The sequence below is a fragment of the Rissa tridactyla genome, chromosome 25 (assembly GCF_028500815.1).
Source record: "Rissa tridactyla isolate bRisTri1 chromosome 25, bRisTri1.patW.cur.20221130, whole genome shotgun sequence".
In the NCBI taxonomy this organism is placed as follows: domain Eukaryota; kingdom Metazoa; phylum Chordata; class Aves; order Charadriiformes; family Laridae; genus Rissa; species Rissa tridactyla.
The window spans coordinates 1,314,213-1,339,143 of NC_071490.1; the positions used below are offsets into that span (position 1 = coordinate 1,314,213).

General features: G+C 52.7%; 2 protein-coding genes across 6 annotated transcripts; one reads left to right on the forward strand and one right to left on the reverse strand.

The window, feature by feature from the left end:
- Positions 1 to 6,041: 6,041 nt before the first annotated feature.
- Positions 6,042 to 13,241, forward strand: LOC128901408 (guanylate-binding protein 1-like). Of its 5 annotated transcripts, none has more exons than XM_054183365.1 (12): positions 6,042 to 6,156; positions 7,473 to 7,567; positions 8,125 to 8,419; positions 8,496 to 8,623; positions 9,054 to 9,163; positions 9,479 to 9,681; positions 9,794 to 10,036; positions 10,337 to 10,617; positions 11,194 to 11,406; positions 11,530 to 11,632; positions 11,764 to 11,957; positions 12,109 to 13,241. In XM_054183365.1, exons 3-12 carry the CDS (start codon positions 8,227 to 8,229, stop codon positions 12,373 to 12,375), a joined length of 1,935 nt encoding a protein of 644 aa, XP_054039340.1. In that variant the 5' UTR covers positions 6,042 to 6,156; positions 7,473 to 7,567; positions 8,125 to 8,226; the 3' UTR covers positions 12,376 to 13,241. The 5 variants fall into 5 exon arrangements, with proteins under 5 accessions (XP_054039340.1, XP_054039341.1, XP_054039342.1 ...); XM_054183366.1 differs by having other exon boundaries at positions 8,128 to 8,419; XM_054183367.1 differs by having other exon boundaries at positions 6,122 to 6,156; positions 8,196 to 8,419.
- A 9,811-nt stretch (positions 13,242 to 23,052) lies between these two features.
- LOC128901384 (olfactory receptor 14C36-like) lies at positions 23,053 to 23,610 on the reverse strand (the record flags this gene model as incomplete). The annotated part of the gene is made up of 1 exon (XM_054183346.1): positions 23,053 to 23,610. A coding segment is annotated over one exon (558 nt), but the record flags the coding sequence as incomplete, so codon positions are not given.
- Positions 23,611 to 24,931: the final 1,321 nt, after the last annotated feature.

Genomic DNA, 24,931 nt, shown 5'->3' on the forward strand with positions numbered 1-24,931 from the left:
CTGAGTGTCCTGTAGAGCAGGTAGTCTTTATTAGCAGCGCTGGGGTCCCACTGGGGATTCTCCACCGTAAGTGCTCCCACAACGATCTTATTCTGAGCGGTTTAGATTTACAAAACTGTTACCTATTCATTCGTTTTCCCTAAAGCATTAACATAAGCACGCCCACTCCCAGAACCAATTGCACAAGCATGAGGCAAGTTATTTCGCGGTCTTTGCTTCCACCTAGTATCCATTTTCAGGAATTGCAGTCACTCTGGTGGCCATATACTTCATCTGGTGGTTGTATCTTCCTCTTTGTCAGTTGCCCTCCCGATGAACTTTCCTCTTTAGCAATCCTCGATGCATGCCTGCTACTGATTTGTTTACATAGGTGACTTATTACTACCCGTTTGGCAGCACTTGCCTAAACCATCACCTAAACCCATCACCTTGACAGGCTGCAGGATCGAGCCTTGGTTCCTGACTCTAGGGCACGCGTTTTTCCAATGTCCTCGCTCTTTGCAGATCGCGCCCTGATCTTCTGCTAAACGAGTTCCCTCCCAATTCCTCTGTAGCCTCCTCTACTTCCCCGGGCGCCGTTCATTCTTCCCGCAGCAGCTCCGGTCTACGCAGCAATTAATCTCCCTTCTCTTTGATGCTCCCTCTCCTTTTCTCTGTTATTCTAGACGGTCCAAGCTACTTACAGCAGTGTTCCCAAGTCCCTCGAATCTGCTCCTTCTAAATTTTGGTGTTTCATTCGTATATCTGGGGCAGATTGTCCCATATTATAGAGCCCTATTGCACACCCTCCTCCGACCCTTCTTGGGGTCCAAGTTCGTGTATTTCCTAGCAGTATTCTTTAATTGTTCCATAAATGCAGGTGGCGATTCATTTGGTTCTTGTTTAACCTCAAATAATGGCTTTTGGCATAGCATGTCTTATGTCAAATAACAAGCATCTCTGATACATGGTTAAGAGCCCCCGGGGTCCCGGTTGATTTGGGTCCCAGCCTGGGTCCGTAGTAGGAAAATTCTGATCCACTGTTCCCTGCCAGTCTCCATTGGCGTGTGCCCCCTCTACCCGGAGGGGACTCCAGCAGCAGCGGGAAGTCGCAGCCTCTGCCAGTCGGCTCTCCCAGTGCCAGAGCTCAAGGGGGGGCACCAGGCTCTGATGTGCACCTTCCTCTAGAAAGAGCAGAAACTCCTACCCGGAGCTCAGAGCGGGACACTGCAGACAGAGGCAATGCAGGCTTCCCGGGATGGCGGGGAACCCCATCCAAAGCCATAGCTGCCTCAGGATTTGGGGACAGGACCAGAGGGTCCCCCTTGTTGTATTTGTGCTACAAATGCCGCCCCCATCACCTGTTGCAGGGCCCTTTGCTGTAGGGAGATGAGACATGGCACCATCATTAGCACAACTACAACTATCAACAATATTATTAATCCTGCTTTGACTATTGAAACCAGCCATCCCGAGAGCCCCCAGTTTTGCAAAAGGTGATCAAGAGAGAAGAACCCATCCTCTTCCTTTAACTTTTTTGTTCTTTCCATCAACTCTTGTATGAATATATCGAGAGTGGTCTGATAAATTCATGCAGCACATCCCATCAAAATCTTGGCAGCCATGACTTTGAGCCAGCAACAGAAAATCTATTGCAGCTCGATTCTGCAGTGTGGCATGTCTAACTGAGTCTACATCTAACAGTAAACTACTCAAAACTAGAGAAGTAGCATTAGATTGCTCAGCCAGCCAACATCCAAGCTTGTTAAGCGTAGCAAGTGCTTTAGCTGACGCCACCCCGGGGGCTAAAAAGGATGCTGCGATTATTTCTCCAGGGTTCCAAAATGGTACATTGTCATTGCAGCTATTTCTGAATGCGTGAGCACTTTGTTTTGGCGCCTATAGTGCTGCACAATCATCAATGTATTTGGTGTTAGTAGGGTTAATCTTCCTAAACTACAGGGGCCCCCTTTAATATGAGAGGCGGTACCAGGCCATGCGCTGTCTCCGCAGATGAGAGAGATTCCTGCTGGCAAGCGAAGAGGGTGAGGAGTAGATGCAGAGACATTGGTTGATGTGGAGTTGCAGATCCTGTGTTACAGGTATCTGGTTACAGATCTGGTGACTGTGTTACAGGTCCTGTGCAGGTTACTGTGTTGCAGACAGGGTACCCAAGCATCCCAGTTATCAACTACCTCACCCCCTTTTGTCAAGTGCTTCGGAAACTCCGGCGCAGGCCAGGCCTCTAAGGGCTGTCCCTCCAGACGCGTTGAGAAGGGATTCTCCGGTGATGAGGCTGACAAACAAAGCGTGTCCTGGCCCGTTAAGTTAGGCAGGGTGACCCATCCATTATTCTTTGGTTGAGGTGGAATCCAAACCCTTGAGGAGAGTGCAGTAAATATGTTAAGGCAGATGGTGAGCAAGATAGCCGGACTCATCCTGCCGGTTCGCTTTGTTCCCCCATCCCGGTTATCTTCAAATACGGCTGGATGTATCTTGCGGGCACCCACCGTGGTCCATGATTTGTGGAAACACAAGCATAACCCCTTCCCCACGTGATTAAGTCATGCGGGTCCAACCACGGTCCTGTCCTGAGGTCCCGCATCAGCACTTTTGCTCCAGGACCCACCTGTTCCTGGGTCACCAGAGAACCAAAGTGCCAAAGGAGGGGTGGCATCGCAGCAGGAGTATCATCAGCAAGCTGCAAAAAATTCAAGACATATACAGCTTTAGCTAATCGTGCTTCAGGAGTTTCCCCTAGCATTCCCCCTTTTTGTTTGTGTAAAAGGCGTTTCAGGGTACAGTGCGCACGCTCAACAATACTCTGACCTGTGGGTGAGTGGGGGATGCCTGTGACATGTGTCACGCCCCAGAGTTGTAAAAAACAAGCTCCTTTTTGCGATACGTAAGCAGGACCATTATCAGTTTTGATCTGTGGTGGGACACCTAAAACAGAAAATGCACGCTGCCAACGGCGTAGGGCGTCCTGAGCTGATTCTCCAGCGTGAGCAGTGGCAACGAGGGCAGAAGAAAAGGTATCAATTGATACATGGATATCCCTCAAACGGCCGAATTCAGTAATATGTGTGACATCAGTTTGCCAAAGCTGTAAAGCACGTAATCCTCGTGGATTGGTGCCATAATATATAGGTACATGTTGATCTTGACAATCGGGGCAGGCTGCAATAATATTGCGAGCCTCAGCGTTACTAAGATTAAACTGACGTTTTAAAGCACGATATCCCTGATGATAAAAACTAGGCGATGCTATCGCTGGCTGTTTAACATTGGGCACAGGTCCCAGGGCCACTGCAGACACTAAAGCATCAGCTTGTGCATTGCCTTCTACAATAAATCCTGGCAACTGGGTATGACTTTTAATATGCATCACGTAATATTCTTGCTGTCGCTTTTGTATTGTTATCTGTAACAGTTTCAATACACCAAACAGCAATTCATTGGTTACATTACCTAAAACAGCCTTATCTAAATGTTGTACCAGTCCGGCCACATCAGCCGAATCTGTCACAATGTTGACAGGGCTGGGGAAGTTCTGAAACACCGTGGTCATCGCCCGTAATTCTACGACTTGGGGCAAACCTTCTTGATGTTCGATCTTATGTTGCCATTGTGTTCCTTGTCTCCAGACAATGGCAGCTTTTCCAGTTTTTCCTGATCCATCTGTGAACACCGTGGGGCCCTCCACTGGGTTTCTGCGACTGAGATTTTTCTGTGCAAAGGCCATTTGGGTGCCCAATTTGATCAGTGGGTGTGAAGGTAAATGGTAGCTCACCTGCCCTGTATAATTGGTCACGGCTGCTCATAGGGCAGTGCTGTTAGCTAAGCACCGTTCAAAATAATCCCTCTGGACAGGGACTACAAGCTGTTCGGGGTCTCTTCCCATCAGTTCTGAACATCAAGTTCTAATTTTTATAACAACTTGTGCTATTAGCTCAAATAGACCAGGGGCTGTTTTCTTCATCTTGTTGGGCAAAAAAATCTATTTTAAAACACGTAAGGGATCATCCCCTTGTTCACACCATTGAGCAATCATAGCAAATGGCACTAATTGATCTACTAACACAAAGGCCTGCACCGAAACCGCTAAGTCAAGTCTCCGTACGCGTTTACTACTAATAGCTTGTTCTATTTCAGCTACCACTTTTTTTGCTTCCTCAGTTAACATTCGTGGGGCTGAAATATTAGTGTCACCTTTTAATAGCTCAAAGAGAGGTTGTAATTTGGAAGATGGAATACCAACATAGGGCCGAATCCAATTAATCATTCCTGCTAATTTTTTGTACATCATTCAACGTTTTTACTTCTATTTGTAGTTGGATAGGTTGTGGCATGACTGTCTGAGCTAATACTGTCATTCCCAGGTATAACCACGGTTGTTGCCCTTGTACCTTTTCTGGGGCGATTATTAAGCCATATTCACACAATGATTCCTGTTTTTTCTGTTCCATTTTTTTCTAACTGTTGCGGTGTTGCAGCCACTAGCAGAATATCATCCATGTAATGGTGACAGTAATCAGATGGGAACAGGGCACGGATTGGACTCAACGCTTTTGCTACAAACCATTGACAAATTGTAGGCAAGTTTTTCATACCTTGTGGCAACACTTTCCACTGATATCTTTTGGTAGGCTCCATGTTATTCACAGACGGAATTCTTGGGAGTGGCATCACTAAGTTCAAGAACACACTGCATTTGTGGGCATTGATCAGATACCGTCTGCACCCAATAGACTTGTGGTTTTCCGTAGAACCAAAACCACCATCACCATGTGTAACGTTGTCCCTTTGTGGAACACAACTTTGAAATGGGACTAACTGAGCGAGTCGAGTTCCTTTCTCAATAGTCACAGGTGGTGTAGCTGTCGATACCATGGCACATATTTGTCCTGTGTAATCAGCATCAATCACTCCAACATGTACCATGAGGCCTTGTAAGGTGCTACTAGATCTTCCTATTAGTAAGGCACTTAAATCTTTGCCAATTGGCCCCCAAGCGTCCAGGGGCACCTTGTGTACAATGGGGGTGGCTCCCCAGAGTCCACCACTTCAGTCCCTTCCTCACCCGTTATAGGACTGCCCTCCTCATCGTCTGACTCAGGTGGCAAGGATGGAAAACCCAGACTCGAGATGGGGTTAGTAGAAATAGGAGGAGAAGGCCATGCCCCTGTTTCCCCCAAGGCTGGAGCGGGGGGTGCGGAGGGACGCACCAGTCCTTCAGGGTGGATAATACCCATCCCTCTTTGAGTCTCTTTTACAGCTGCTATTTGGTCACGAGGCAACACGTACTTATATCGTTTCTCTTTTGTGTTCATCGGTAGCAGTCCCTTATTTTCTTTAACAGCCATTTTCTTTCAGTCGGGACGGACAAACGACAAGACTCTCCTTGAAGATTTAAGTTAAGCTCAGTCTTTATTACAAACTTGGCTTTCTTAGATATCTAATCTTTTGTTCACGCTCCGTTCACGCGTTCTTTCTACGCTTTCAATTGGTTAGGTGACATAGCACAGGCGCTCGTAGCTACAATACGATTGGTTATTGAAATCCTGTTCACATTGCTCAAAATCTGGCTTTCTCACAGCCTAACTCTCCTTGTTCTCTGAAGCAATCTTCTTCTTTCTCCTTTTTCTTACATTGTCCTTGTATGACGCAACTCGCGGCCTTCTTATGGGTACACTGAAATCTCTATCTCTTCTGTCAAGGGGTCTACGGACCCGCCATATCCCCCAACATTGGTCAATTTTTGGTCACCTGTCCTGATGGGGAATCCAAAGGGAAACCTCTTCCCGTATCTCCCCACCCTTCCCCACTAGATAAGGCCACACTCAGCAGGAAAAAAGCGGTGGGGTCGAGGAAGAAGGGGGTCGGAGGATGTCTCCCAAGGTGGGTGCAGCTCTGAAACTGCCCAGGCAGGTGGGAGGAGGTGAGGGTTTGCTGAGGCGTTGTTTGTGTTTCGTTGTTGTTCCTTCACTTATTAAACCATCTCTGTCTTGCCTGCTCGGAGTGGTTGTGCTGAGCTGATGGCTTTCACTTTCGCCTCTGACTCACTTCCTTTCCCGGAAGAGGGGGGAGGTGCAGGCCCAGGGCACAGGATAAAGGCAGGCAGGAGCCAGGCTGCAGCAAAGCTCTTGCAGCCCAGGGCAGGCAACGAAGACGACGGTGAGTCCCTTCCCCTGATGCCTCCTCCCCACCCCGTGCAAGCAGCCCTGGACGCTGGGGCTGTGGAATGGCTCCTGCTGACCCCAGCAAGTGACAGGGACCCCAGCAAGTGACAGGGACCCCAGCAAGTGACGGGGATGCCAGTGGGTGGGAGGAGGACGAGGTCCAAAGGTCTGCTCAGGCTCTGGGATGGAGCGAGGGGAATGGGTGTCTGGGAGCAGGTGTTCATCCCCCCATGGCTTTGCATGCAAGTTAGGACTCGCCCAGGCTCGCACCCTGTGCCCTAAGCTCTCCTCTCCTCCCCGCTGTGCCCGTGACAGGAGGGGCAGCCTCTTGTCCCCCAGTGTCAATCCCCTTGATGTTGCTGGAAGAGGGCAGGGCTTGTGAGGTCCTCAGAGAGGAGTCAAAGCCCAGGAGTGGGCAGTGTCCGTGGAGCTCGCCATTGCCGGAGCAAGTCCCAGGGCATCCGGGAGGTTGTAGTGGGGCAGGTTCTGGGTCTGTGCATGGGCTGAGCCCTTTTGCTGCCTCCATGTCCATGGGGTTGACTGGAGCCTGGGAGGGGCTGGTGATGGCGTTGGCTGGTGGTGGTTTAACCCAGCAGAATGGTCGGGTGGAGGTCAGGTGTCCCAGCTGTGTCCCCTCCCAACTTCTTGTTCACCCTGTGCTGGTCTTGGCTGGGATGGAGTTGATTTTCTTCCTTGTAGTCTGCATGTGGCTGTGCTTTGGACTGTGCTGAAAGCAGTGTTGATAACACGGAGGTGTTTTCTCTATTGCTGAGCGGCGCTTACACAGAGTAAGGGCCTTTTCTGCTGCTCACACCACCCCACCAGTGAGTGGTCTGGGGGTGGGCAAGAGGTTGGGTGAGGACATAGCCAGGACCTTCAAAAATCATCTAGTCTGAACCCCCGCCATGAGCAGGGACATCTTGCACTCGATCAGGTTTTTCAAAGCCCCGTCCAACTGGACCTTGAGCACGTCCAATGGTGGGTCGTGTGCAAGTTCCATGGGGAATCCACAGCTCCTCTGAGGAACCTCTTCCCGTATCTCCCCACCCTTCCCCACTAGATAAGGCCATGCTGAGCAGGAAAAAGTGGTGGGGTTGCGGAAGAAGGGGGTCGGGGGATGTCTCCCAAGGTGGGTGCAGCTCTGAAACGGCCTGGGCACCTGGGAGGAGGTGAGGGTTTGCTGCGGCATTGTTTCTTTTTCGTTGTTGTTCCTTCACTTATTAAACCATCTCTGTCTTCCCTGCTCCGAGTGTTTGTGCTGAGATGATGGCTTTCACTTTCGCCTCTGACTCACTTCTTTTCCCGGAACAGGAGGGGAGGTGCAGGCCCAGGGCACAGGACAAAGACAGGCAGGAGCCAGGTTGCAGCAAAGCTCTTGCAGCCCAGGGCAGGCAACGAAGACGACGGTGAGTCCCTTCCCCTGATGCCTCCTCCCCACCCCGTGCAAGCAGCCCTGGACGCTGGGGCTGCAGAATGGCTCCTGCTGACCCCAGCAAGTGACAGGGACCCCAACAAGGGACAGGGACGCCAGGGCATCAGTGATGAACGTGTGGGAGGAGGAAAGGAGAGATGGGTGCCTTGCATGGGCCAGCAGCACGCATGTCCCTGTGGGAGGCACAGTGGAGGGTGAGAGGGGCTTTGATGGGGTTTGGCATAAGAAATCAATGAAAAAATTCTTGGGGTGCTCCCCTCAGCTTCAGCCTCGCCACCTGACCTCTCCTTTCCTTGGGGCTGGTGTGACTCTCCAGTTGATCCTCTCGTCTCGAGCCCCGCCTGAGGCCATCGCTATGTCCCACCCCCATTTTTGCACATTTCTCCACTCAGCAAACTTCAAAGCAGTGCTTAGGACATAGTGCAGAGCGCTCCCACTGTCCCGCTGGGCTTTCCGAAATGCAGCTGTTTCTGTTGGGATAAACGGGAAGGGGCTGTGCACCTCGTCTAAGTGCCATTGTTGTCTTCACAGCAGCGCTTGCAATGGGGAAAAAGAGGAGGCGGGTGGAAGGTCCCCACCGTGTTAACCGTCCCGTCTTGCAGTCTCCTCTCCAGGCTGTGTTTGCCCTCAGCGATGGCATCTGAAATCCACATGCCAGAGCCCGTGTGCCTCATTGAGAACACGCGGACGAAGGGGCTGGTGGTCCAGCAGGAGGCCCTGCAGGTGCTGTCAGGGATCACCCAGCCCGTGGTGGTGGTGGCCATCACAGGGCTGTACCGCACTGGCAAGTCCTACCTCATGAACAGGCTGGCTTGTCAGAGGAAAGGTGAGAGAGGTCCCGGCCCCGGATGCCCAACGTACCTGTATCGAACGCTGTTGAGACCCTTGCGACCTCCCCACAGGTTTCTCCTTGGGCAGTGGTGTGCAGTCCCACACCAGAGGTATCTGGATGTGGTGTGTACCTCACCCGTGCAAGCCTGGACACACTCTGGTGCTGCTGGACACGGAAGGGCTGGGTGATGTGGAGAAGGTGTGGAAGAAGCGGTCGCTGCCTTTGCGCATTCCCAGCACTTTATCACCAGCCATGGTGACCAGAGGCCGGGGGGGTTCCCACCACCTGTGGTGGCTTCAGCCAGCGTGCTGGGAAGAGCCAGAGGCCATGGGGAAGGAGGCTGGGGCAGACAAGGTGCCAAACTCCTCTGCTTTTCTGGGAAAGAGCAGCAGAACAGGACAGAGGAGCTCAGGGAGCACTTTGCTAGAGGTGTGTGGGACCCTGAGAGTTAAGAGCTGAGGATAAGCCCAGCTCGAGAAGGAGGTGGTGACGGCATGGGGGTGGGTCTCTCCAAGACCTGGTCTTGCCGTGGCCTGTCGGTAAGGAGCATTGAGGGTCTGGGCATGTGGGGCTTTGCCCCCAAGACTTACGGGGTCTTGTTGGTAAGAGCCAAGGGTACTTCCTCCAGGGTGACATGAAGAACGACATGTGGATCTTTGTGCTGACCGTGCTGCTCTCCAGCACCCTGATCTACAACAGCAAAGGCACCATTGACCAGCAAGCCGTGGACCAGCTGCAGTATCCTTGGTGGGACAGCAGCAGGAGGGATGCCCTCCTCTCCCTGAGTGGTGGGCAAGGGTTTGACAAATCCTAGTTCCTCAAACAGCCAAAGGACCTTCTGGTGGTGCCCAGTGCTGTGCTTTGAGTCCTTAGGAGTGCCACGTGGTGGACCTCCAGGCTGAGGGGTTTTCTCCCTCTTCCTTCTGGTGGTTCCCGGCTGTTCTCTGTCCCCACAGAGTCTCCTCTCTTGCCCGTGAAGTGCTGAGCGGTTGCAGGGTGGCGATGCCCCTGCATTCAGAGCTGAGGTCCCTGTTTCCTTAGCCAGCTCCCTAGCTATGTGATGAAGCTGACTGAGCAGGTCAAGTTGAAAGCAGCACCCGAGCAGAGCGAAGATGAACTGGAGGATTCAGAAAACGTTGCCCCCATCTTCCCGACTTTTGTGTGGACGGTCCGGGACTTCACACTGCAGCTGGAGGTGGATGGGGAGGAAATCTCTGAGGACGAATACTTGGAGAATGCACTCAAGTTAAAGGCTGGTAAGGGAATGGTGCTGTGCTGCTGGAGACGTCCAACCCCAGCAGCATTTCAGTGTAAGTCAACAACAGCCCAAGCCCCGGTGAACTTGCTCCGTGTGCTCCTACCCCACAGGTAGCAGCCCAGAGACCCAACGCTACAACCAGCCCCGGGAATGCATCTGCCAGTTCTTTCGGGATCGCAAATGCTTTGTTTTTTACCAGCCGGCCCACAGGAGGGACCTGGTTCGCTTGGAGGAGCTTCAGGACGATGAGATCGATTGTGAATTCCGGCAGCAGGTGGAGAAATTCTGCAGCCACATCTGGGAAAAGTCTCCGCCTAAGACCATCCCTTGTGGCCGCACCATAACAGGGACCCGTGAGTGCTGCTGTGCAGAGGGTTGGATGGCCAGCACCTCTTGGCTCTGCCTCTGGGGAAGGATCAAATGCCCAGCCAAATGGTGGAGGTGGGGAAAGGGAGAGGTTTTCTGCTGGCTGCTGTCCCTGCCTGTGGATCTGGAGCCGCTGGATGCTGTAGACGGGGTGGGAAAGAGTTAGGAAAGGAAGTTCAGGAAGGCTGTGGCAGGCAGGCAGCAGGGATACGGCAGGAGCCAGCGGCGAGCGGGAGCCGGTGTTTTGTTCAGGCTGCAGATCTCTCATCCTTGGTCCTCCTTGGCAGTGCTGGGGAAACTGGCAGAGAGCTACGTGGAGACCATCCGGAGCGGGGCAGTGCCGTGCCTGGAGAGCGCGGTGCTCGCCCTGGCAAAGACTGTAAATGCAGCGGCAGTGAAAGAGGCTGTGACATTGTACCAGGACCTGATGGAGCGGCGGGTGAAGCTGCCGACGGAGACGGTTCAGGAGCTACTGGATCTGCACACCCAGTGCGAGCGGGAGACGCTGGAGCTGTTCCAGAAACAGGCGTTCCAGGAGGAGATCTGCTCTTTCCTGGCAGATCTTACAGTAGGTGGTCCCCAGCCCAGCCAGGATTCCCCCAGGGACGCCACCATCCCCTTAGCTTTGGGGAAATAGCATGGTCCTGGGGGGAGGGGGTCTCCTGCCTCCTGCCAGAGGACACTGCTGTGCCCTCTGCAGAGCAGACTCGGTCCCAAGGCCCGCTCTCACGTTCTGCAGGCTGTCAGTTGTCCTGCTGCACCACCTCTTCTCCCTAGGTTCAAAAGCCATGCTGCAAAGGGGATGAGGCTCAGCCCTGCCCGCTCTCTTGCCCCAGCCCAGATGTGTCTCTGCCCTGGCTGGAAGCCTGTAGCCTTCCACACTTTCCCTCTCCTGCCGACTAATTCTTGCCCCTGTCTTTTGTGAAGCCCGTGGTCCCTGGCGTGCTCTCTGCTCCTGGGCACCTTGGTCCAGAGATGTTCCTGAGCGCAGAATGGCCTCCCCATCTGTCTCCTCCCGGCCGATTACCCCACGGACTGGCGATCCCAGTTTCCATGTCAACAGGGCTTGATTTTTGCCCAGCGTGAGAGCGGTGGCCGCAGCTCAGCCTGGGCTGATTCCTTCCCTCTGCCCCTTTCCGGACAGTGCCAGGTGGAGGCAATCAAGGACAAGTTCTGCAGGGACAACGAGCAGGCGTCCCGTGAGAAGTGCGAGGCCGCGCTCAGGGACCTCTTCCAGGACTTGGACAGAAAAATCACCGATGGTGCCTACAATGTGCCGGGGGGTCACCAGCTGTTCGAAGGAGACCAGCAGGCGCTGTTGGAGAAATATGGGGAACTGCCTGGCAAGGGGGTGATGGTAGGAACAAGAGCAGCTCTCCTGCCGGGAAGAGGCTCCACGTCCCATCCCCTTCCCCCAAGTAACCATTTCCCCCAGCTGCTGTTTCTGCCCTTGACTCCTCTTCTACCTGTGCTCCTACAGGCTGATGCCGTCCTGCAGGAGTTCCTCCAACGCAGAGAGGCTCTGGACAAGAACATCCTCAACATAGACCTCGCCCTGGAAAAGAAGGACAAGGAGCTGAAAGGTAACTTGTGGGCAGGAGACATGTCACTGCCTGTAGACGGCCAAGCTTGGTGGGGGGCACACAACAGTACTCCCTGGGGGCTTGTGGGCTCAGCTCCTGCCTTTGCAACACCTCTCTTTCTCCATCCCCAGATGTGCAACGGCAGTATGAGAGAGCTCAGCAGGAGTGGGATGCCCGGTGGAAGCAGGAGGCTGAAGACAAGCAGAAGCTGCAGGACAAGTTGCACAGCACCGAAGAAGAGGTGGCTCGTCTGAGAAAGAAGCTGGAGGATCAGCCTAAGAAGCGGCGGGAGGAGCACCCGAAGACCAGCAAACGTAAATCGAAGGTACGAAGTGGGAGGGTGCAGGTGCCATGACGTGGCTAAGAGGCAGGAATGGCGAAGGGGTCCCAGCTGGGTCCCTCCCATTGATTCTTGGCTCTGTGCCGCTCCCACAGCACGCACCGTGCCCTTGCTGACAATCTGACTCTCTTCACAGGAAGAGAGCGGCTGTTCCAATGGTGGCTTCGGTGGGAGTGGTGGCCCCTTTGGACCGGGTCCGGGACCCTTTGGTGGTATAGGCGGTGGCTTCGGTGGGAGTGGTGGCCCCTTTGGACCGGGTCCGGGACCCTTTGGTGGTATAGGCGGCGGCTTTGGACAGGAGCAGGGATATGGCAATAGTAACTTCTACTGGAAGTACTTTAGGCAACTAATGATATTTTTGGCTTGTGTGATAACTCTCGTATTCCGCTGGAAGAAACCATGAAGATTTTCTTTAAAACTCCTCTAGTAACAAGGGAAGAGAGGTGTGTAGTGTCCCCACATAGAATTCTGTTAAATTTTTAAAGCTTTTCCTGCAAGATGCTTGCCACAGAGTGCAGAATTGACCACCCTGTTTGCTTGTACCGCTCTATCTGCTATGTTCATGTATGTCTCCTCCGGGAGAAGATGTTCTCCTCTTCCCTCCCAGAGCACCTGGTCTCTCACTCCATCTGAAGGCATAGGGAACATCTAAAGCCGGGGTGGCCCGGGGCACAGAAAGGCCAACAGGCAGGTCTGGGAGCATTTTGCCATTCTCAGAACACGTCACGGAGGAACGTAGCACACCTCGTGTAGAGACCTCCTCACCAGGGCTATAGGAAACATGACCAGCGAGGTTTATGCCCGCTGGCTGATATCCTAGGGTCGCACTTTCTGCAGCTGCGGGAAGTTGCACGGAGGTTGTGAGTAAACGAGGAATCCACGTGGTGATCGCGACCTGGTTTGCTTGGCATCAGTCCCAGGCAGAGTGACCCAGAAGGAGTGAGCCCGCGATCCAGGGCGCGGCAGGTGAAAGGCATCCTCTGCAATGGAGCTTTTCCCACCCAAGGCTCTTCTCACTTTGAGCACTGACCCTGCTCGGCCAGCAAGGTCCTGGGGAACCTCCCGGGGACAAAGCCCGGGCTCTGCTCCTCCACCTGCTGTTGTGCTGGGGCTGTTTTCCCTGCCGAGCCCTCACACTGTGAGACTGTCTCCCTCCACTGCCACATTCTAGTCAAATTATTGACATGATCTGTTTCATCTTTCGCCAAACTTTAATATATAAAATGGCTACAAGCAATAAGCACAATAAAGTTAAATCTAAGAAAACTACTCCTGAATGTAACATTGAATTCAAAGCTCCGGTTGCTGTTGGTGACCATCCCAGGAGAGTTTGCCATCAGGGATGTTCTTCCTCTTTCTCAGACAGTTTGTACACATTCCGTTGGAGGTGTGTGTGTGTGGTAGGCAATTAATCTTGATATAATGCGTAGTTAAAAGGCAGCAATTGGTAGGTTGAGACAGGAGCCTGTGGTGGTTCAGCCTCAGACGGCAACAAGGAACCACGCGGCTGCTCTCTCAAACCCCTACAGCCGTGGGGGCGAATTGGAAGAAAAAGCAAAACTCGTGGGTTGAGACAAAGGCGGTTTAACGGGACAGCAAAGGGAACAGGAAAACAACAACAACAACACGGACAGTGGAACGTGCCCCTGCTGATTGACAGATTACGGCACCACCGCTCACCCACCGGACCGGGGACAGCCCAGCCCTCTCCCAACTGGTGACTTCCCACCCCCTCCCCTGGCAGCCCCTGGCTACCGACTGGGCGGGCTCCCACGGAATGGAATACCCGTGTCCCTGCCGAAGCCCGGGCATGGCTCCCAGGGGATGGAATACCTGTGCCCCTGCCGGAGCCTGGGGAAAATTAACCCTATCCATACTGGAACTAGGACAAGCTGAATAGTTAAAGTCACGTTCCATAATTTCAGCAAACCTACAAATACGGATATCTGATTGATTGTGTGTCCCTACAGCGCCGTCGTCTATAAATAATCCCAAAGGGTTCCTACACAAGCACGTCCTTTTCCAATATCTACAAGTACAGTGTCAGGGGTTTCATCAGGATGTATTTCAAAATGACAAACATTTTGTTCAGTGTCAAGACAACCTTCCTGGGCCTTAATGGTGCTACTTTCACAAACAAATCCTATTGGTCCCATACACCACACGCGTAAACATCAATGGTTTGCTGTTGGTTCCCACGCTCTTGGGCCCATACTCTATGTTCTAAGGGACAGAGGACGGTTCCACGGTGGCTTAATCCCAGCGCAATGACTGGACATATGGTGGGTACCGAAGCATTGCGTATTGTAACAACAAAAGCTGTGGCTTTACTGCTGGTGAGGTCATAAGTGAACGTAAGCAAATGCCACCGAGACTGGAAATCCTTTTTCAGGGATTGCATTATCCTTTTGATCTCGGTGGGCAAGGTGCCCTCATCGCCTTCCCTTATAAGTGCCTCTGTGGTAGATTGCACCTAGAACTGGGAAATGGTTTTCTTATCAGGAAACCCATACCCAGAGAAAGATTTGTGATTTGATAAAAAGAAAAAAAAATAAACCATAAATTGGATACTAGGTGCCCTTCCCTCAGTCTCTGGGACCTGGCCAATCATTTTGTTGTAGAAGTTTATCAGGTTGGTCTCCTCCTCGAATCCATGGTGGCTACGCCTGGTGATTTTCTTGTTGTTCACGTGCCTGGAAATGGTTTCCCGGATTAGCTGCTCCTTCATGTTCCTAGTGTGAGAAATACGTTCCAGTCCGAATGAAATAGGCTCATCCTCAGGCAGAATCCTCTGTGAAGCACATTTTTATTCACGTTCTTGCAAAAGCGGGTGACCTAGCAAGTAGGCATGCTTCCAGTTCTTGAAACACACCTTTTTATTCCCTAATCCCGGCCAAATTTTTCCCTCCCGTTTCCCATTGGTTGGGTACTCCAGGGTTCACAGTCTGTCTGAGGCGCCTAAAATTCTTCCCGCATGTCCTGCCTCTGTTTACTTCTCTTTATGCTACACCCAAAGGGATTATCTGACTAGTTTATTTCTTTCCTTTTTGGTAAAAGATTGCTCAATATCATTAGCCCTGGTTAAATGCTTGGCTACCCTTCTAGACACTAATCCAGTAGGAATCAGTTTGTCCTGTTGTCTGTGTGATAAGAGATGTTCTACGAGCCTTTGCTGGAGCCTCTTTGTCTTAGTCATTCCCTTATCGTGTCACCTGTGATGGAAACGGCTTCTCTCCTCTGTAAAAGCAATACCTGCCTTTCTTACGCTAGGGATCACGATGAGGCTGGCTGACCTGTAGGTCCAAGTTTGGCTATGTCATTGGTGCCTTCTTGGAAGAGCAGCAGGGAATAACAGTCCAAGGGCTGGAATAGCTTCAGCAGCCTCTCAGCAATGCACCTGTTGATCAAAGGCAGCAGAAGGAGTTTTTTAGAAGCTTCCAGAGGTTTCTAGCGGCTTGTTGAGGGTCAAGGAATCCTGTGTCTCTCCTTATCTGGCACCCTCACCTTCCTCAGAGGGTACCCTGGAGCTCCCTGACGATCTTAGACAAAGCCCCCGTTTCAAAACATTTCCAGGACACTGTTGGGCGAAGCCCTGAGGAACTTGGTGGGAATTCAGTGCTCCTCCTCACGTGAGTGGAAGGTTGGTCTAGAGACTTCCCAAGGTCCCTTCTGACCTGAATGCTTTAGTGTTTCTGCCACCACTGACAGCAGTTAGTGCGATTCTTGTAGACATGAATTCCTCCTCTGCACGTGGCTTAGCACCAAGTGTGGCAAACACAGCACCAGCCCCTCTCACAGTGTGATGTTGGCTCTTGGGCCTGCAGCATTTTGAGTTCCAAGTTCATTTGTGAATGGCTACTTGTTCAGATCACGCCCTCTTCACAGCCCACAACACCTGTGCGTGACATCAAGGTGACAAGGGAGAGTGACACAGGCAAAAAGCCATGGCAGGAGGATGACGACATTCTCACAACCGTGACATCCTTTGCACATCCAAGAGAAGCCAACAGGATTGGAAGAGTCTTAAACATCTCAGGGGTGCAGTTGTAAGGTCAGCTGTCTCGCTAAGGGAGGCTGAGCGAGCTGGATTTGTCCAGTCAGAAGAAAAGGTGACTTTGGGGAGACCACAGAAGAGCCTTCCCACCCCTTTCAGGAGGTAACTGGAGGAGTCGGGCTCTTCACCACGGTACGTGATGGGAGGATGACGGCCAATGACCAACAAGAATGTTTCCCAGAGAGCTGGTGCCATCTCCATCTTTGGAGGTTTTCAGGCCAAAAATGAATAAAATCCTGCGCAAGCTGGTGCAACCTGATGGCTGACCCTGCTGTGAGCAGACGATTGGGCTAGAGACCTCCTGAGGTCCCTTCCAGTGTTGCCATCCACTACAGGCATTTTCCCTGGTGATGGTCGGGAAAGCACTCATGTTCCCGTGGCCATGGAAATAATGCAGACCTAAGCATGGTCAGATCAACAGCAGTTTTGTGTCCACGCCAGTCAGTCTTTCTCAGGTGAAGGGCTGCTTGGCAGATACCCCCACACAGCCATGACCTTATCCTTGGCTTCATCTCGTATTTCCTTCTTCCCTCTTTTATCCCTCCCAAGTTCTTCCCTTGGATCATCCTCATGCCCTCCCATACAAACAGCCCACCCCTCTTAAAGCTTCCCTTGTTGGCTCTGGTTTTGCTTCTTTTGTCCCTTCAGTTGGTGTTTTTGGGATGGTCACCATGGTAATGCCTACCTTGGCTTGCAATTTCATTTAACTAGTGTCTCCTCTTTTAATGTATGATCTGTCCTGTCCTTTAAATTCCTTATGCTCTGTCCTTGTGCCAGACACCCCAAGACAGGTGGGGCATCTGCACGCTCACACTAACAGCAGGCACAATGGAGCTTCAGTCCAAGTGCACCTTGAGAAACTCAGGGATTACGCCAACAGAAACCTCAAGAAGATTTCAAGGAGATGGGATCTTCTCCTTATCATCTTCTACGTTAGGGGACAAAACAACCCTGTACATCAAAGCAGGCTTGGACCTGAACTGAATGAGGAGCAACCTGGAGGAGAAGGGCCTGGGCATTACGAGCGATGCCATACAGGACCGTGGTGCTAACCATGAATATGGCCACGTGCACATTGGGCTGCGCCGGGAGGAGCGTGGCCATCCAGGCAAGGGGAGTTATCACCCCCAGGACTTAGCACGGGTGTGGCCACATCTGGAATAGTGTGTCCTCATGTGGGGCTCTCTCTTCTGGAGGAGCGGGGAGGAACTGGAGTGGGCCCATAGGAGGGCTACCAAGATGGGGTTAGGGACCATGTGCGGAAAGGCTGAGAGGTGGGGACCGCATTGGCCTGGTGAAGTGGCAGCTCAGGGAAGAATAATAGTAGCTTCAGAAAGCTTGACTGTTACTGTCAGAGATGATCGCGTGGTTTTTGGTAGAGGGAAAGAGCACGAGACAGGAAAGCCATGAGAAACTGCCGTTTTGGATGTGCAGATGGACATGAGGAGACAGAAACGTCGCTCGAAGGAAGGTGGTGCTTTGGCGCAACAGGTCACTCAGAGGGAGTCTGCGTTAACCCATGATTTTGCATTTGAAGGAGCAGCCAGTGAGGATGGAGAGATGTCAGTAAAGGCAGGGACGTGCCAGGGTGAGAACAAGGTGGGGAAGTGTGTTGGGTGTCTACAGTCTGCAGGGAAAGAGGCGCAGGCACGGGACAGTGTAGGACAGCCTATGGTGGAGATGGCCAAGGGTGCCGTCAAGGCCGAAAAGCCCTGACAGAACTGAGCTCTTTGTCCCCTTGGCTATGGCTGATGTCTCTGCCACCAGGGCCTATGAGGAGACACATTGTTCCCATGGCACCGAGGCCACGTTGCCTTCTTGCGCCCCCCGGCGAGGCTGGGAGGTGTCGTACTGTTGTCCTTCACTTGGCACCACACCCCCCCGCAACCCATGAAAGCCCTGAGCCATGTGTGATGGACGGGGTCTCTCTCCTGAGGGTGAGGGGCTGGGGTCAGGGCTTGGCATTTGGCTTCATAAAGCACACCAAGGCTTCACGCAGCGTCGGAGCCACCGGCACTTTGCCTGCCTGTCATCGCCGCCTCCGAACTTCTGCTCTAACGAGTCCATGGGGAGGCCGTCTTGGTAATGGCCCTCGGTGGGGCTTGTTAATGCTCCAAGACACTTCAGCATTTCTTTCTGACTCCTTGAGCAGTTTGTGCAACCTCCCCTCGGCGCTGCGGGTCCACGGGCTCAGCACCGAACCCACCGTGGGGCTCATTACAAGGCAGAGAGCCTTCGTGTGCCTTGTCTCTTCCCGTAACTTTCTTCAAGTCCTCAAGACTCCTGCAGCTAATTGGAGAGCTTTCAGGCTGGTAGTTACAGAGGGAGACTTCAACGAGGACATAATGAGAAGGGAGTTTTCCATTTTAAAGGCATTTGTTTTTATTTTCCAGTTTACGAAGCAGCGATAGCAGCAGTCTCAAATAGGTATTGATCCAGAGGGTCACCTAAGCAGGTATGGGCAGGTAGGAAAAGCAGTCCCTTGAGGCCACACACTCAAGGGGCATCCCTGCTCCTCACCTCCCCAAGCCCACCGTTCCTCTGATCGGCCCCCTGGGCCTTGCGGCACTTGTCCTTACATCAGACTTCTCCACTGAAGTCCGCAGCTGGATGTTACAGCTCCTTGGCACCAATTCCCACCTGCTTTCCTCAGGGAACTGCCTGCATGCAGGCACAGGAGGACTTCTCCTCATTGCCTAAAGAACAAAAGCTACACATGATGCAACTCAATAAGCTTTAAAACTCTCTCCTCTACTACATGCCAAGTGCAAGCTGCATCTAACGAGGGTCACCTTCCACAAGGCATATCCGTACGAGAACCGGTTTAGAGAGAGCGCTAGGAAAATATAGATAGAAACATACTTAAGGAGTTGCCTCAAGAGTTCATCAGACTTCTCAGAGAGGCAGCAAGTTCCTAACTTCCTGAAGGCCAACGCAGCAACCAGATAGTTTGGAGGAGTCTGACTGATGGAAGAGCAAGGGGAGGGGGAAATCTGGAGAGCCACGGGAAGGGTAGGGACAACCTCTTCAGCCTGCTCTTGACTTCAGCTTTGGAAGAAAAGTCCAACCTCCAGACACTTGCACTGAGGAAATCTCCCTTTATTACAGAGATGTGACACAGGAGTCATAGAATCACAGAACGTGTTGGGTTGGAAGGGACCTTTAAAGGCCATCTAGTCCAACTCCCCTGCAGTGAGCAGGGGCATAGAATCACAGAATCATAGAATCATTCAGGTTGGAGAAGGCCCTTGCGATCATCGAGTCCAACCATCAACCCCACTCTACAAAGTTGTCCCCTAGACCATAACCCCTAACACCACATCTAAACGACTCTTAAACACATTCAGGGATGGTGACTCCACCACCTCCCTGGGCAGCCTATTCCAGTGTCTGACCACTCTTTCTGTGAAAACTTTTTTCCTAATGTCCAGTCTAAACCTACCCTGCTGCAGCTTAAAGTCATTCCCCCTTGTTCTATCGCTAATTACCTGTGAGAAGAGACCAGCACCAACCTCTCTACAATGGCCTTTCAAGTAATTGTAGAGAGCGATGAGGTCTCCCCTCAGCCTCCTCTTCCTCAAACTAAACACTCCCAGCTCCTTCAATCGCTCCTCATAAGATTTATTCTCCAAGCCCTTCACCAGCTTCGTTGCCCTCCTCTGCACTTGCTCCAGCACCTCGATATCTCTCTCGTATTGAGGTGCCCAAAACCGGACACAATACTCCAGGTGTGGCCTCACCAGTGCTGAGTACAGGGGGACAATCACCTCCCTCCTTCTGCTGGTCACACTAGTTCCAATACAAGCCAGGATGCCATTGTCTTTCTTGGCCACCTGGGCACACTGCTGGCTCATGTTCAGCCCCTTGTCAATTAGAACCCTCAGGTCCTTTTCTGCCAGGCAGCTCTCCAGCCACACTGCCCCAAGCCTGTAGCAATGCATGGGGTTGTTGTGGCCCAAGTGCAGGACCCGGCACTTGGCCTTGTTGAAGCACATTCCATTAACGATGGCCCATCGGTCCAATCTATCCAAGTCTCTCTGTAGAGCCTCCCTATCCTCATGCAGATCAACACTCCCGCTTAGCTTTGTGTCATCTGCAAACTTCCTGATGATACACTCTATGTCCTTATAAAGATCGTCAATAAAGATGTTAAACAGAAATGGTCCCAACACCAAGCCCTGAGGGACACCACTTGTGACTGGCCGCCAGCTGGATTTAACTCCATTGACCACATCTTTAACTAGATCAGGTTGCTCAGAGTCTCATCCAGCCTGGCCTTGAACGTCTCCAGGGATGGGGCCTCCACCCCCTCTCTGGGCAACCTGGGCCAGTGTTTCACCACCCTCATTGTAAAGAACTTCATCCTAATGTCTCATCTAAACCTGCCCTGCCCTAGTTTAAACCATTGCCCCTCGTCCTATCGCTACATGCCCTTGCCAGCAGCCCCTCCCCGGCTTTCCTGTAGGCCCCCTTCAGGTACTGGAAGGCCACTATAAGGTCTCCCCAGAGCCTTCTCTTCTCCAGGCTGAACAACCCCAACTCTCTCAGCCTGTCCTCATAGCATAGGTGCTCCAGCCCTTTGATCATCTTCGTGGCCCTCCTCTGGACCCGCTCCAACAGCTCCGTGTCCAGCTGTACCACCACGCCAGAGACATGTACAGGACCCCTGGGTCAGACAGACTGGCTTCATGTCTCTGGAGAAGTGGGGTGGATGCAGACATTCCTGGCAAAACACGATGATCACAAACCAAATGGCCAATACAGAGGAGGTTCCTGAGATGAACTGGAAAGCGCTTGTGAAGTGACATGGGCAGCTTATTCCTGCTTCTGAACCAGTTTCTTCAGTGTGTCTTTGAGCTCCTGGTTCCTCATGCTGTAGATGAGGGGGTTCAATGCCGGGGGCAGCAGTGAGTACAGAACAGCCATCAACAGATCCAGTGACCGGGACGAGGTGGAGGGGGGCTTCAGGGAGGCAAACATACCAGTGCTGACATACAGGGAGACCACGGCCAGGTGAGGGAGGCACGTGGAAAAGGCTTTGTCCTGTCACTGCTCAGAGGGGAACCCCAGCACGGCCCTGAAGATCTGCACGTAGGACAGCACACTGAAAATTAAACACCCAAACCCAAGAGGGACACTAACCACAAGAAGCCAGGCTTCCCTGAGAGAGGAGTTGGAACAGGAGAGCTTGAGGATCTGGGGGATCTCACAGAAGGACCGGCCCACAGCATTGCCTTGGCAGAGCGGTAGTGAAAATGTGTTGGCAGTTTGCAGCAGAGTGTGGAGGAAACCACTGCCCCAGGCAGCTGCTGCCATGTGGACACAAGCTCTGCTGCCCAGGAGGGTCCTGTAATTCAGGGGTTTGCAGATGGCAACGTAGCGGTCATAGGCCATGACGGTGAGAAGAAAATATTCCCCTCCAGCCAAGAAGAGAAAGCAAAAGGCCTGTGCAACACATCCATAGTAGGAAATATCCCTGACGTCCCAGAGGGAATTGGCCATGGATTTGGGGACAGTGGTGGAGCTGGACCCAAGGTCGAGGAGGGAGAGGTTGAACAGGAAGAAGTACATGGGGTTGTGGAGGTGGTGGTCACAGGCTACAGCACTGACCATGAGGCTGTTGCCCAGGAGGGCAGCCAGGTAGATGGCCAGGAAGAGCCAGAAGTGCAAGAGCTGCAGCTCCCATGTGTCTGCCAATGGCAGGAGGAGGAACTGTGTGATGGAGCTGTTGTTGGACATGTCTCAGGGAATGGGGCACTGTCCATGGAGGAAAAGACAGTGATAAATAAGGGGAGACTTAGACAAAGGTGCTATGGGGCAGATTTACATCCTGGAGGGCAGCTCACAGCTTGGAAGGACACCTCCAGCCCAGCGTCCTGATGATGGTATCTCGTTAAGGGATGACATGAACATTGCTGGGCAGCTGCTCTCAGCCCCCGTGCTCTTCAGGGGACAGTGGGCAAGATGCTGGCGAGCTGCACCACGGCTCTGTGGAGCGCTGGCTGCAGAGGAGGTGGTTCATGCTTTGGACCCCACAGCCCTGAGGGCAGAGGCTCTGCTGGGTGGGAGAGAGGCAAGGGCGTTTGCTCGGAGGAAGGGGTCTGCATTGCAGGGCTTTTCTGAATTCTCCCTCCCACAACATTTCTGGGTTTTGTTCCCCTGTCCCATGCCTCTGCCCTGTCGGTGCTCACAGCCCCCATCCCAACCTCTCTGCACTCCTCTTTGCTCTGCAGAAACCTGCCTGTTGGCAGGGCACGGGCTGGGACATGTTCATGCTCACAGGTGGAAAAGGGCAGGTCAGCACAACGCTGAGGGGTCCAGCAAAGGTGATGCTGGTGCTGTCCGTAGGCAGAAGAGAGGATGAAGGCCCTTTAGGAGGCTCCTAGCAGATCTACTGTTCACTCAAAGTTACAGTCCAGGAATCTCAGTGACTTGTTCAAACTTGAGAGCTCCTTTTCCATAGTGTTCTCTCTCCCCACCACGCAACAGTAGGAAACAAAAACCCCAGACCCTGCAAAGCTTTACAGTAATTGGTTGGAATTTGGGGGGGTTTACAATGTGGCCAGCCCTATCGATACTGGGGGAAGATACAGCCGTCCCCAGGCTCACACATTCCCAGACCCTGGCAGATCCCGGACTTGGGCTGTCTGCAAACTCCTGCGCACCAAGATCTGTTGTGCAGACCACGTCAGGGGGATGTTTCCCCACCCCTGAATGCACCCTGCACAGTGTGGTGCCTTCACACGTTGACTGTGGGGCCACATGTGGGGCAGCGGGGCTGTGCTGGTGCAGGGATGAGGACGTGAACAGGAGCCACACTGCCAGGACATCCCAAACATCCTGGTCCTGGGGCACCGTTTCCAGAAGGCCTCTGGGTCAGACAGACCAGGCTCTTGCCTCTGGAGAAGTGTGGTGATTCCTAAAACTTGTTTACAAAGATAGTGTTCAAGCGCAGAAGAAAAGGACCAAATCTCCAAGCCTGGCCTGAGAGAAACTCAGAATTGCCTGTAAAGAGAGAAGGGCAGCTTATTCCTGCTGCAACAGCAGACAGTGGATGAGTCTCTTTAGTGCCTCCTTGAGCTCCTGGTTCCTCATGCTGTAGATGAGGGGGTTCGCTGTGGGAGGCACCACTGCATACAGAACAGCCACCACCAGATCTAGGGAAGGGGACGAGATGGAGGGAGGCTTCAGGTAGGCAAACATGGCAGAGATGGCAAACAGGGAGACCACGGCCAGGTGAGGGAGGCAGGTGGAAAAGGCTTTGTGCCGCCCCTGCTCAGAGGGGATCCTCAGCACGGCCCTGAAGATCTGCACGTAGGACAGGACAAGGAACAGAAAACACCCGCAAGCTACACAAAGACTGACCACAGTAAACCCAGCTTTCCTGACATAGGAGTCCGAGCAGGAGAGCTTGAGGAGCTGGGGGATTTCACAGAAGAACTGGCCCACAGCATTGCCTTGGCAGAGGGGTAGTGAAAATGTGTTTCCAGTGTGAATCACCGCGTTGAGGAAACCACCACCCCAGGCAGCTGCTGCCATTTTGATGCAAGCTCGGCTGTCCATGAGGGTCCCGTAGTGCAGGGGTTTGCAGATGGCAACGTAGCGGTCATAGGCCATGACGGTGAGAAGATAGTATTCTGAAGAAACAAAGAAGAGAAACCAAAAGACCTGGGCAGCGCATCTACAGTAGGAAATAACCCTGGTGTCCCAGAGGGAGTTGGCCATGGCTTTGGGGACAGTGGTGGAGATGGAGCCCAGATCAAGGAGGGAGAGGTTGAGGAGGAAGAAGTACATGGGGGTGTGGAGGTGGTGGTCACAGGCTACAGCGCCGATGATGAGGCCGTTGCCCAGGAGGGCAGCCAGGTAGATGGCCAGGAAGAGCCCAAAGTGCAAGAGCTGCAGCTCCCGCATGTCTGCAAATGCCAGGAGGACGAACTCGATGGTGCAGCTGACGTTGGACATTTGGTCCTTCCAGGGATGGGTGACTGTCCGAGGAGGAAAAGACAAGCTCAGAGACTTGTTTGAACAAAGCCCGTTGCATTTGACAACAAAACTCCCCAGAGTGCCTTCTGAGTTCTCTGGGGGACCTTCCATCAGGTCTCCAGCTTAAACTCCAGTTTGTGCTGAAGAGGTGCGCCGTGAGGATCAGGGTCCTCTGCCCATGGGTTCAGAGACGTTGCTCCGGCTCTGCAGCGGGGTTAACACAGAGCTGGCAAAAGCCATTTGGTTGCTGTTCCAAGGGCAGGACACCCTGAGCTGGGTGAGGAGTACTTAGTCTTGTTACCCAGCGGGTGTATTCCCAGTGACCATCATGAGAGGTGAAATAAGGACCATGCCCAGCTGCTTCCTGGAGGCAAGAGGACAGGATTCATATCCTCCTACTCTTCCTCCTTTCCAAGATTTCAGTCATGTCACTGTCAGCTCTCTCTCAAGGCAAGGAAAGGGAGCAGGCAGAGGTGACGTGGCCCATTGCAGAGGGCTTTATCCCTGTCCTTATGTCAATGCACCACATGCACCATTTCTCCAAGCACTCAATGAATAACACAGTCCAAGACATGCTTGCGTGTAAATGCAAGCTCCGACGCATGCGTTTTTTGAGCGGTGAAGGTTCAGCAGTTTCACTGCCTGTTCTGCAGGAAATGAGGGGGAGCAGGTGAGTTTAGACTCTCCAAGTACAGACTCATTTACTTTTCAGATGCCTGCCTCTTGTCTTCATTGCAACGGCAGAAATTCTCGGCTTTCTCTCATCTCTCAGGGTAAACACTGCCAAGCCACTCGAGGCCAAAAGAGCTCCCTGTAACCTCGTGCAGACTCCCGAGAGGGAGCGTGCTCCTTGGTCTTGCTCGAGGCTGCCCTGTGCTTCCACCTCTCGCCTCCACCTCTCGCTTCCACCTCCACTGTCGCC

Bases quoted from the DNA above. Each gene is read 5' to 3' on its own strand.
- LOC128901408 (XM_054183365.1), top strand. From the start codon at position 8,227: ATGGCATCTGAAATCCACATGCCAGAGCCCGTGTGCCTCATTGAGAAC. The intron at 8,624-9,053 runs GTGTGGAAGAAG...TACTTCCTCCAG, and splicing joins GGCTGGGTGATGTGGAGAAG to GGTGACATGAAGAACGACAT. The intron at 11,958-12,108 runs GTACGAAGTGGG...CTCTCTTCACAG, and splicing joins CCAGCAAACGTAAATCGAAG to GAAGAGAGCGGCTGTTCCAA.